Source organism: Sabethes cyaneus, chromosome 3 (assembly GCF_943734655.1).
Source record: "Sabethes cyaneus chromosome 3, idSabCyanKW18_F2, whole genome shotgun sequence".
Lineage (NCBI taxonomy): Eukaryota > Metazoa > Arthropoda > Insecta > Diptera > Culicidae > Sabethes > Sabethes cyaneus.
Window position 1 is genome coordinate 48,324,894 of NC_071355.1, and position 13,569 is coordinate 48,338,462.

At 42.1% G+C, this 13,569-nt stretch overlaps 2 protein-coding genes across 4 annotated transcripts; one reads left to right on the plus strand and one right to left on the minus strand.

The window, feature by feature from the left end:
- Nucleotides 1-4,067: 4,067 nt before the first annotated feature.
- Nucleotides 4,068-11,554, minus strand: LOC128741508 (uncharacterized). Of its 3 annotated transcripts, XM_053837378.1 has the most exons (6): nt 11,154-11,554; nt 10,470-11,061; nt 5,449-5,601; nt 5,083-5,382; nt 4,780-5,027; nt 4,068-4,717 (listed from the first exon to the last, which is right to left on the minus strand). In XM_053837378.1, exons 2-6 carry the CDS (start codon nt 10,546-10,548, stop codon nt 4,286-4,288), a joined length of 1,212 nt encoding a protein of 403 aa, XP_053693353.1. In that variant the 5' UTR covers nt 10,549-11,061; nt 11,154-11,554; the 3' UTR covers nt 4,068-4,285. The 3 variants fall into 3 exon arrangements, with proteins under 3 accessions (XP_053693353.1, XP_053693355.1, XP_053693354.1); XM_053837380.1 differs by lacking the exon at nt 11,154-11,554 and having other exon boundaries at nt 5,449-6,917; nt 10,470-10,552; XM_053837379.1 differs by lacking the exons at nt 10,470-11,061; nt 11,154-11,554 and adding an exon at nt 7,232-7,659 and having other exon boundaries at nt 5,449-6,917.
- Nucleotides 11,555-11,766: 212 nt separating this feature from the next.
- LOC128741509 (putative cyclin-dependent serine/threonine-protein kinase DDB_G0272797/DDB_G0274007) lies at nt 11,767-13,270 on the plus strand. The gene is made up of 3 exons (XM_053837381.1): nt 11,767-11,879; nt 12,117-12,898; nt 12,966-13,270. The coding sequence occupies exon 2, from the start codon at nt 12,174-12,176 to the stop codon at nt 12,660-12,662; it is 489 nt and encodes a 162-aa protein (XP_053693356.1). The 5' UTR covers nt 11,767-11,879; nt 12,117-12,173; the 3' UTR covers nt 12,663-12,898; nt 12,966-13,270.
- Nucleotides 13,271-13,569: the final 299 nt, after the last annotated feature.

The following is a 13,569-nucleotide window of genomic DNA, read 5'->3' on the forward strand; positions in this document are numbered from 1 at the left end:
TAAAACACTCGCATTGAAAATTGTTACTCGGTTGAATTTAATATGGCGTAGTGTAAAAATCGTGTTATCCCGATCAAGTAAGTGTGCAAAATAAATAATGAAAATGTGTAATCCAAGCAGCATGGATTATTTGTAGAGATTCAGAGAAACATTTTCAAAATTCGTTTTTGTATGAAATTTAATTACTGCAGTTCGAGGTGTACAAATTTCGAAGTATATTTGAAGATACTTCATCCTCACTATCGCTGTTACTGTGCATATCAAACCTTGTCAAGTATTATCAGCTCGAAAGCTGCATCATTAAACACGTTTTCTGATGCAGAACTGAAGACAGTAACTTTTTTCGTAAAGTACGGTTGCGATGGAAGATGGAACCGCAGATCTTAGCGAGTATAGCAAACATTCATTGATGATGATGACACGAAGTCCAACTCAAGCCTTTGTGTCACATCAATCGTTCCCATGAAAGCAGTAACAAATGGAAAGAATATATTCCTAAATCCACATCCATCTTCGACCAGTTATGTTTCTTTGAATTAGCCTAATTATATCGTCTTCGACCAGGTATTGCCGGCCGTTGCATCTCCAATTTGGCAAAGGAAACGACTACACTAACGCTGCAAGAAAAAATTAACATAGACCAGCAAATCGCAAAAATTCATCCTACATCCATTGAATGTAAAGGTAGAACACGGTAGTGGTTACGAGCTGATGATGACAATGGTGGTCAAGGACATAAAACAGTTCCGAACTCATCACATAAAGAAGATCTCCTGAATGGCTACCAATACGAATCTTCTGCCGTCTGTTAGAATCTTCTGATCCGGTAACTACCAAATAACAAAAACGCCATGTCCTCCGAAGATGTACTGAAACTGTTGGTCAGTACATTTGATATGCACAATAATAGCGATAGTGAGGATGAAGAATCTTCAAATACACTTCGAAATTCGTACACCTCGAACTGCAGTAAATAAATTTCATCCGAAAACGAATTTTGAAAATCTTTTTCTGAATCTCTACAAATAATCCGTGCTGGATTACACATTTTCATTATTTATTTTGCACACTTACTTGATCGGGATAATACGGTTTTTACACTACGCCATATTAAATTCAACCGAGTTACAATTTTCAATGCGCGTGTTTTGGTAGAGAGATAGCCAGGGTCAAGCTAATTTGTTATGCATTGTGTAGTATTTTTCTTGTACTTTCACATGGGTAATAAATTGCTTGAATATATTTGCATGTTTGGGAGTTATTGCTGTTGAAAATTGTATAATTTTTAAACGAAAACTTTAATTTCTCCGCAAATATTGACGATAGCAAGTTACTATATTCTAGAAAAGTATGTAACTTGACTGTTAGAAAATCTTTGCCGAACATGTCAAATGCGTATGAATACTGTAGAAAGAACTGGTTAAAAAATTGATTTTCGTAAAGTCTCCACAAAAATTGTTCTTTATCTCTAAAACTATAATAGCTAGAAGGTTACTTTCTTTGGCAAAGTTCTTTATAATAATCTTTTCAAAAATTTTGTAGAACTTTATTTTGCTGTATCTCTTACTGTTCAAAAAATAAATTTTTTATCTTACGTTTAGGGGGATTAATCAAATAATCGTTCATGCCATATGAAAGAGCTTTCAACGCTGAGAAATTTCTCTGAACATACTGAACCGGTGTAATCAACCATTTCGGCGCAATTAAAAAAACGCGTGTTCTGATACCAATGGAACCACTGTGCGATGGCGGTCTTAATGCCTTTCCAACCATCTTCAAGAGTTGCTGCGCCAAGTTGCTCTTCCGTTGGTAGCGCTGCTTCCAGCTGCCGCGCGTATTCCTGGGCAACTCCGGTGACTCGTAGCTGCTCGATGTTGGGTCGCGGCGTACGACTTCGACGCGTGTTATGCACCGTCGAGAGTTTTGAGCGCGTGCAAACTGCAACTAGGAAATGAATCTATATTCGCACTGCGGTAGGTGCGAACGTTTATAACATCAGAGAAGAATTTACCGTCGATTAGAATATGGTCAATTTGGTTTTCTATTCGTTGGTCTGGTGATCTCCAAGTGGCCTTGTGGGTATCTTTGCGGGGGAAGAAGGTACTTCGGACTACCATACCGCGGGTAGCTGCAAAATTTACGCATCGTTGGCCGTTGTCGTTCGTTGCGGCATGCAGGCTGTTTGGCCCGATTACCGGTCTATATATAGCTTCCCGTCCTACCTGCGCGTTCATGTCACCGATAACGATTTTCACGTCCCGTCGCGGAGAGCCATCATACACCTGCTCCAGCTGCGAGTAGAACGCCTCCTTCTCGTCATCGGGTCTCCCTTCGTGTGGGCAATGCACATTGATGATACTGTAATTGAAGAAACGGCCCTTAATCCTCAACTTGCACATCCTTGCGTTGATCGGTTGCCAACCAATCACACGCTGGCGCATCTTTCCCAGTACTATAAAGCCGGTTCCCAGCTCGTTGGTGGTGCCACAGCTCTGGTAGAAAGTAGCCGCTCGATGCCCGCTTTTCCATACCTTCTGTCCTGTCCAGCAAAGTTCCTGCAGTGCTACGACTTCGAAGTTTCGGGGATGTAATTCATCATATATTATCCTATCGCAACCCTATCTAGTGTTAAAATCAACACTAAATATTTTATCGATAAGGTATTGAAGTACAGCTTGCTTCCCATCGTCAAAAACATTACAAGACTGCACCATGCTGCTTCCAACAAGTTTCTGTACCGTCTCACCAGGCATCTTTCCATCGGCCATGGTTCCGAACGCAGTTTTGGCAATTGCCGTAAGGTCGCCGGAATCGGACATCGGAGCGGACATCGAAGAATTGTTTTGAGATTGTCCGACTGCTTTAGCAATACATTTCTTGATTTGAAATTTCCCTTACAAAGCCAAAAGTATAGGATCCGTTTTTAACACTTTGAAGAAAATGTAATATTGTAGTAACAGAGCTCATAAGTTAAAAGTAATAAATCATCCAAATTGAAATAATTGTGGCGAAATCGTAGACATACGTAGGCGTGTTCGTTAGAACTGAAACGCGTGTGTGAGAAAATTAGACCACACGAGTGCAACACTGTACTTGAAACACTGGAAATCAGTATGGGGGGTTTCTCTGTAAAAAACTATAAAGGAGTTGCCGAACATTCAAGACGTGTTGACCGCAGACTAAAATTAACTTGAACTCCTTCTGACAATTAGAGCTTAAAACATACTCGCGAGTAATTACATTCAGTTGCGCATCGGCGCCACTCGCATTTTTTTTATATATATTTCGATATTTGACGATTCAAATCGGTAATGATATCTGAAATAATGAATACTAACATGTTCAGTGTTTAAAAACACAATTAATTGATGCTATCTAGTAAAATTAAGGGGTACCGGTCTTGCCCGCACTGCCGCGGAAAGTAATCATACATCCCAAACGAAAAGCGACTTTTAAGGGGGCATAAACGACTACAATATTTGAAAAAGTCATAAATTTCTGATTCCAGATTTTGATTCTGCAATCTTTTCCGTTTATTTTGATACTAATTTTGTAATGATCCGACCACAGGAAGTGGTCGAAAAACGATCGAACACCTAAGCATTCCAGTGTGGCGTTGAACAACTTCAATCAACGGAATAAAACGCCCCTTCTGTAAAAACACGATTTTCAAACTTTATGTACCTTTTTCTCAGAAACTACACAACGCGTCGGAACAAACTTTTTTTTGTTTTGTTGGGAGAAGCTTGGCAAAGACTTCTATAATTTTTGAGCTCTCTAAACGAAACACAGACAGAGAAAAAGGAAAAAGAATATTTTTTGAAACTGTAGTTCTTTTACAATTGACGAAGGAACGGTAGAAGAAAGTAATGACATTTTTAGAATGAGGAGAAAGAGTGGAACGGAGAGGGAGGGGGGGGGGGGGTATTAGTAGCTACGCTCAACAAGTAGTCGTTTGACTCCTACCTTTTGTCCAATGCTGGAAGGTGCATGGGTCGAATCATTTTGGATCATTCGTTCACCCTATTTGTTAAATATCAAATTTCATATTCTCATCTTGCCTACAATTTCTCTTTTTTTCGACTCACTTGATTATTGTCGGTGAAATTTTCTTTATTGCTCAGATATGAAAGAAAGGTGTGATAACAAAATCTTCTATATGCTTCAGTAATAGGCTCCACAGCGATCTAGTAAATTCCAACCAACTCGTGTAAATCAGTTTTTTTACCTACTGTGAAACAAATGTGAAACAAATAGCAAATATTGGCTGTAAAGTCAGTGTCACTTATGTAGAGCTATACCGCAACACCCTAGAAACGGCAGCGTCGTTTGGAATGGCTGGTATAGCATTCATCAAATCTCGAACTCTGCAGCAATAGGTGTATCCTCTGGCAAAGCTAGTAAAACCCTCTTTATACCAATTGTATTCACGGCATATGTCCGTACAGAGCTTAACTGGCTCAAAGGTCCGAAATGGGTCATTGTTGGTGATAAAGGCGATACCGGAGTCTGTGCTGGGCGATACGATAATTTTCCACAACCACTTTGGAACTTCGGTGGCTCTTTCTTCGAGGGTAATGGATGCTTGGGCTCCATTGGCTTTAGGCAGCGTCAGGATATCGTACGCTCCGGTAAATATAAGTACGTTTTCTTGCAGGCGTTCAGCCATTTTTCGGATTTCGTCTTCCACTGCACCCCAGTTTCCGTTATTGACAGCCTTTGAAGAAACAACAAACAATGTTAATTTTATGCGCTTTCAAGTATTTTTAATTTTCTAACCTTCCACATTGGAACTGCATTAATTAACGAATAGGTGGCCCATCTCCACGCCGGAAAGATACCATCTGCATGAGGAGTTAGATGACCACGTTCCAAATAACTATTGCTGTTTATAAATCGACGCGCTTGATCTGAACCTAACAATTTTTCCAAGCGCTCTTTTTGATTCTTCTGTTTGTAAGAGCCTTCCGAAGCTTGTTCAGTACCAGATTTTTTGAATGTTGTTCGTTTATCTTCGCGGATTGCATCTAAAAAAGAAACAAACTCCCAATTTTTTCAAGCCAACATTAAAACTCAACTTACATTGAATTGCTATGCCTCGAATAGTGTGGTTTGTGTAGATGGCAGAATCAGTATTTCTATTGTAGCACGCTCGGATGTAGGGTATAAATGTACCTTCCACTGTTGTAAAGCCAATATTTCGCAACTGACCTGCTCCATTACCACATGGCGTTGTCGTGATTTGTACATCAGCACTTATGAGACGATAATCGGTACATAAAAAGTTTCTAGAATGCATTGACTCTGAAAAATAACCGCCGACACTCCTAACAGTGAATAATGTTCCGGACTGGCATGTGATATCGGCATCCCTTATACCGACTGTAAATTTAATAAATACTCTGACGTTTAATTAGAAAATAAATCTCTACCCTGTTTCGAACCTACCGTCTGCCAACATCCCTTTTGGGCAAGAAATTCTGCTGGTTTCCCCGGTACGCCAAACCATTTTTCCCCGCATTGTCGGATACTGCAGCTCAAGACCTTTGATAAAAACTGGTTCCGGCGGATCAAGATCTCTTCCGATGTCGACTTCGCATTCTTGAATGTAACGAAAATGTAAAGCTTACTCCACTTGACTTGACTTCTAATTGTACTTGTTTTTCGGAATGCGCTTCTTAAAATTAAATACATAAATGCTTGCTTCTTAAATTGAATTAGCTCTTCGTATTCCTGAATTTGTACGTATTCCTAAACTAACTCATTATACAAATTACCTATAGATTTTAAGAGAGTTTTTTTATCCACTGCTATCAAAAATTTCCCTGATTAGGCAATCATTTATCGCTTCGATTTCCTCTTCAGAGTAAAGTTATCCATTCTCAAGGAACAAAACTTTTACACTACAACTCTACTTACCTCCTAAAGCGACACTCACAGTTAGTGCTAAAATAAAAATGTTGGCAATTATTGCCATGCTGACTGACGACGCTTCTTTTGCGGCAGCACTGACAGACCAAAGCTTTTCTAGCCAAGCCAGAACAAAGACTGAACAAATTAATGGGATCAGCTATTTGTACCGGGCGACACTTCATCAGATTTTTTTTCGTTATGAGGTTATGAGGTTATGTAAATAAATAAACAAATGCTTGAATCATCCTTCAGGGAATCAAATTTGCAGTCAGCTGATTGCTTCTTTAGGTTGCTCGTACCTACAGTTAAGCACATCCTATCTGACATGTAAATGTAGAAGAATATTTGGCTTATTTTTGGGTCTAGATTAGAGATGTATTTTTGAATGCATTTGAAAATTGTACAATAGATAACAGCATCCAGTACGAGTGCAGCGCCTTTCTCTCTTAATTAGTCACCTTATTTATGACGAGAAAACCTTATAGTTACTATATATATAGTTCGGCGGATAGAAAACCAGGCGAATTGGCATCCCTGATTTATGAAATTAAATTTCAAATTATGGTGAAATGTGCAGGTTTTTACGAAAAATAATCACTGGCGGGTGTTGAAAATGACTAGTTCTATGAAAATAAAGTGTATTTTTTTACCATTACTCCGGCATTTTGGATTTTGAAAAGCTTTTGGCTCCGCTTTTGACGTTTATTTGGCTCCCGATTTTCTATCCGCCGAACTATATATATAGTAACTATAGAAAACCTCAGTGCGTCAATGTTGAGGTATATTATCTGCCAAAGGTTATGGGTCAGCACGGCCTATCATCGAAGCGCGCTGCCAAAAACGAACGTAACTATGTTTGTCGTTTGCCACTGTCTATCGAAGACATCCTTGATTCCGGAATACTGCCTGTCGATAACTACTCGCCGCGATTATCTTCTGGGATTCCCGTCCGGTGAATGTAGGCCGAGTTCTATACATATCGCATTTTGGTTGGAAAGTTTCTTCTATGTACAAAACAAAAAAAAAATAGTTTTAAACAAAAGTGACGATGGAATTTCAGGAAAGCGTGAAATGATCTGAAGGCAGTCCGATTGAATAAAAGATGAATATTGACATTACTTTGCCAAGTTTAACCGACCAAATACAGTGATTGATGTTAGATATGGATGTATTCAATGCTGCCAATCGAGCGAGAAGTTAACGTTGTGTACTCCCACGCAAGCGAGTATGAGAAGCATAGCATTCAACGTTTTACGCCGCACACGCAAGCGTAAAACAAACAGTCACCGTTGCTGTGTGTAGACATTCTGCTACTCACACACTCGTGCTCGCACATCCTCACGTGGTCTTCCTGCATAGCTTATTCCCGTGTCAAATAACTGCCGAGCAATTAGCAGTCCATGAGGTATAGCGGCGCACTGGGATACAGGTTTTGCATTTTTTTTCTTGTTCATCTGCGCCCACGATTCCACTCCTCGAAAACCTTCACATGCCAAATTTGGTTCCATTTGCTTGATTAGTTCTCGAGTTATGAGGAAATTTGTATGGAAGCTCCCCTTTTAAAGAGGAGAGGAGTTATAATTCCACTTATAAAGAGGGGGGGTCTCAATTTACCATAGAATAAATTCTTGTCACCGAAAACACCCACATGCCACAGACAGACAGACAGACAGACAGACAGACAGACAGACAGACAGACAGACAGACAGACAGACAGACAGACAGACAGACAGACAGACAGACAGACAGACAGACAGACAGACAGACAGACAGACAGACAGACAGACAGACAGACAGACAGACAGACAGACAGACAGACAGACAGACAGACAGACAGACAGACAGACAGACAGACAGACAGACAGACAGACAGACAGACAGACAGACAGACAGACAGACAGACAGACAGACAGACAGACAGACAGACAGACAGACAGACAGACAGACAGACAGACAGACAGACAGACAGACAGACAGACAGACAGACAGACAGACAGACAGACAGACAGACAGACAGACAGACAGACAGACAGACAGACAGACAGACAGACAGACAGACAGACAGACAGACAGACAGACAGACAGACAGACAGACAGACAGACAGACAGACAGACAGACAGACAGACAGACAGACAGACAGACAGACAGACAGACAGACAGACAGACAGACAGACAGACAGACAGACAGACAGACAGACAGACAGACAGACAGACAGACAGACAGACAGACAGACAGACAGACAGACAGACAGACAGACAGACAGACAGACAGACAGACAGACAGACAGACAGACAGACAGACAGACAGACAGACAGACAGACAGACAGACAGACAGACAGACAGACAGACAGACAGACAGACAGACAGACAGACAGACAGACAGACAGACAGACAGACAGACAGACAGACAGACAGACAGACAGACAGACAGACAGACAGACAGACAGACAGACAGACAGACAGACAGACAGACAGACAGACAGACAGACAGACAGACAGACAGACAGACAGACAGACAGACAGACAGACAGACAGACAGACAGACAGACAGACAGACAGACAGACAGACAGACAGACAGACAGACAGACAGACAGACAGACAGACAGACAGACAGACAGACAGACAGACAGACAGACAGACAGACAGACAGACAGACAGACAGACAGACAGACAGACAGACAGACAGACAGACAGACAGACAGACAGACAGACAGACAGACAGACAGACAGACAGACAGACAGACAGACAGACAGACAGACAGACAGACAGACAGACAGACAGACAGACAGACAGACAGACAGACAGACAGACAGACAGACAGACAGACAGACAGACAGACAGACAGACAGACAGACAGACAGACAGACAGACAGACAGACAGACAGACAGACAGACAGACAGACAGACAGACAGACAGACAGACAGACAGACAGACAGACAGACAGACAGACAGACAGACAGACAGACAGACAGACAGACAGACAGACAGACAGACAGACAGACAGACAGACAGACAGACAGACAGACAGACAGACAGACAGACAGACAGACAGACAGACAGACAGACAGACAGACAGACAGACAGACAGACAGACAGACAGACAGACAGACAGACAGACAGACAGACAGACAGACAGACAGACAGACAGACAGACAGACAGACAGACAGACAGACAGACAGACAGACAGACAGACAGACAGACAGACAGACAGACAGACAGACAGACAGACAGACAGACAGACAGACAGACAGACAGACAGACAGACAGACAGACAGACAGACAGACAGACAGACAGACAGACAGACAGACAGACAGACAGACAGACAGACAGACAGACAGACAGACAGACAGACAGACAGACAGACAGACAGACAGACAGACAGACAGACAGACAGACAGACAGACAGACAGACAGACAGACAGACAGACAGACAGACAGACAGACAGACAGACAGACAGACAGACAGACAGACAGACAGACAGACAGACAGACAGACAGACAGACAGACAGACAGACAGACAGACAGACAGACAGACAGACAGACAGACAGACAGACAGACAGACAGACAGACAGACAGACAGACAGACAGACAGACAGACAGACAGACAGACAGACAGACAGACAGACAGACAGACAGACAGACAGACAGACAGACAGACAGACAGACAGACAGACAGACAGACAGACAGACAGACAGACAGACAGACAGACAGACAGACAGACAGACAGACAGACAGACAGACAGACAGACAGACAGACAGACAGACAGACAGACAGACAGACAGACAGACAGACAGACAGACAGACAGACAGACAGACAGACAGACAGACAGACAGACAGACAGACAGACAGACAGACAGACAGACAGACAGACAGACAGACAGACAGACAGACAGACAGACAGACAGACAGACAGACAGACAGACAGACAGACAGACAGACAGACAGACAGACAGACAGACAGACAGACAGACAGACAGACAGACAGACAGACAGACAGACAGACAGACAGACAGACAGACAGACAGACAGACAGACAGACAGACAGACAGACAGACAGACAGACAGACAGACAGACAGACAGACAGACAGACAGACAGACAGACAGACAGACAGACAGACAGACAGACAGACAGACAGTCCATTGTTATAAGTATCGATCTCTGTAATTTTTTGTCATGAAATAGATTAAAAACTTTGTAAATGTTATACCCACTCAACTTGTAAAAAATAATTAGAGTGGATGTTGAACAATAAGTGAGATGGAATTTAAGCGAATTTCCAACTAAGTTTCGAACTAAACTAAGAACAAATTCCGATGACATTTCAATTGTGCCATTGTGCATCAAGTTATTTGTTATGATTGAATCTGCGACACGACTCTTGCCAGCATTCGTGCAAGATTGCATTGTTTTCCACTTAAGAAAACGAACTGCGGGCCAACTGCCATGACCTGAATGAAAAACGAAGCAGTAATCCCTGATCCTGGTTGGCCTCTGCAATTCCACCATTTGGCACCGATGGCTTTAATTAAGAAAAGTTCTAACCACAAGTTCTGCAGAAGCCGACGGTTGTTCCCTCTGTCTTTTTCTTTTCAGTCGTCGTTGTGATGAAGAATGAAAACATTACAATATTTGTACGAATACACGAGCCTTATGCCGTCTGTTGTTTTCCGATGCAGAGCTGCCTTTTTTCATGAATTTTGCACCAAACATTGCGCTTCTCCCCGGGCGGCGGTTGGCTGGGGCGGCGAACAATCCTTGCGCAATCAGGCACCACAACCGCCAGCGAGCGATTCCCCGTTGGGCGAGAACGGACCGGAATGCCTTGGAATCGGAACCAAGAAAACCGCTTTTGTTTTTGGTGTGGGATCGAGATTTATGTTCGAGTCTTACTGATTTATTGCGCTTTCATTGTCGGAAGTTTTAATGTTCGCAGTCGGGAGCAATTAAAGTGCGATGTGATTGCACTTGACGGGCTCCGGGTTTGGGGTCACTGGCTGGCGGACACTGTGTAAAACCATGGACGGGGTGGTTTTTAATTTATTCTACAGGGAAAATCTACGATGTTTTATTTGCTTTGGTATGATGGATTTTCGAATCGGTGCCATTAAATTCCGTTCAATGGTTTGTGTGTAAACTGCAAAAGACAAGAAAGTTTGGAAGAAGCGGAGGATGGTGAATTGAATTGGGTCGATTTAGCTGAAAACCGCGTAGTTTATAAGCACTCACCTCTACCAAGAAATTATAATTTATATTAAAGCCTTTGCCGTACAAAATTAATATCCTTTCTAATAATTCCGAAACCTTTCTGTGCTATATCCCAATGCAGTTCCAATCACTAAATAACACGTTCCACCGAAGTTTACCAATTATCATTACCTCAAACTCACATTACTGTAAATCATAGTTCAACCAGAGTTATCCCGTGGAAGAGACATATTTCAGTTGGCCTTAGGGAAAAATTTCGACTGCAACCGGTCATGACCATTCCCCGGTATGGTTACAATAAAACTGTGATCATCACGTATGTACAGGATTTTTTCCCATCACTCAACGAGAGAATGCAAATAAAGAGCACGAACCGAACTAATCCCACTCTGATGCGATAACAAATTGCATCACGAGTGGCACGTTTTCACATGCACCTGAATTTGTTTCGCAAGTGATAATTATGAAATACGTCCAGCGGATAATGTGCCGACAAACAAGTGCACGCATCGATGTTTGAATTAGAACCAGTTTATAAACCCGTCAGCCAATTGCATCCTCTTACGCTTTGCCCCCCCTTCCCCCCGTCCCGTCCAGCAATAAAGTGGAAAGTAATTGAATTTAATCAACCCTTCGTGTTTCCGTGTTTTTCTTTCTCGTTACATTGCAGCCGCATATCCTGTTCCCCTAGCTGCCAAGCAGATCGTGTCAACCGTAGCGGCACCAACCATTGCACCACCTGCTCACGTGAGTACACAGTATTTATAGAGTTATTACGTACGCAGAAAGCTATTTGTTACAATCACGCGGTGTCACACTATGAAATGCACTTCATGAATATAGTTTGACGCCCCGCCCTGTACCCGTCGTTTGTTGGGAAGAGTTAATTTTAAATTACTCTATAATGATGAACGGTATTAAATTACGTTTTTGAGCTCGATTATTTGGCAATAACATGGAACATAATCCTCTATTTGATTTCAGATCAAGCAATTAATTCCCGTGACGACCGCCACCACCACAACCCATCACGGGAAGGGTATGAGTTATGCCACTTTCACGCAGCAGGTCAATCCTGCCGTTTTGTCTCAGTTGCAAACTCATGTTCCCTACTATAATACCGCCGCATCGGCCTCAAATTATCACCAACTTCAGCAGCAGCAACAACAACAACAACAACAACAGCTACAACAACAATCTCAGCAACAAAATCTACACTATCAACAACCACGCTATCAGGTGTACTCCACGGTAGCAACACCGGCACAGAAGTCAGGATTTTACTACACCACCCAGTATGCCCACCCATCGATTCCAGCAGCCGTCTATGCTACGGCAGCAACACCGGTACAACAGCAGCAGCAGCAGCAACAACAGCAACAGCAATCACAGCAACAACAACAACAGCAATCCACTCACTATGGAACGCATCTTTACCAGCAGCCTCAAACCTCCTACACACCGCTGGCCAAAATCACGTACGCTCCGGGAGCAGCATCCCTGCAGAAAGGATTCTATCCGATTCAGTGAAGAAAATAAAATAAAAAAAAGTGGAAATTGCTGCAGTTCGAACGTGGTGATTGGCCGTGTACCTAAGCTTTCATGGCGATTGTTTCTCCTTTACTTATGGTTTCATATTTATTGGTTTTCTTAGATAGGACCTAACGTTCATTGTTGATTTTTGCCAAATAGTTTCTAAGTGTATTGGTAAGCTGACTGATAAATAAATGTGGAGAAGATAAACATATTTTGTTCCGAATGAAATGGTAAGTAGCTAGAAATACTGATTTAGTAAACGCGATCAAGCATTAATTCTTCGAAATGTCTTTTAAGGTTCTATTAATTTGGCGCCAAAATCCTATTTATTAAATTATGGATGGAGTGAATGCATCCGGTTTTTAAACCCAATTTCACGCTATTGAGATTCAACTTGGAAAGGGATGGACAAATTCTAGCAATAAATCAAGTGGAACATACCACCTATCAGATTCGATCACAATCACTGCCTGCCGGTGATGGATAATAAATATTTTGCGTGGATTGTAGCTGCCACAAATTGTAGCTTCAATTTCGATTCGGAAATTAATATCGGTTTTTCTGAGCATTCACCCAAAAAATCATTGTTCCTTTTCAAGGAACAGACTCGATATTGCAGGGTAACCAATGTCCGGGGCTGTAAAGTTGACCGCCAGAAACATCATGATATATGTTCAATCACAATCGATTGAATCGATTGTGATCAACATTTTTATTGAAAAAAATATCTGCATTATATTTTTCACCATGTGTAGCAGTCAGTAATGGTAGTGGCGTCGGTACCAGAATACGCGGGTCGGTAACCACCTTCCCGACGGATATCGGTGATTGATATATCGACGAGTGGCGGATTCAAGCAACACAGAACAATAATGTGGCGTCCAGCCATCCGGCAGAAAGC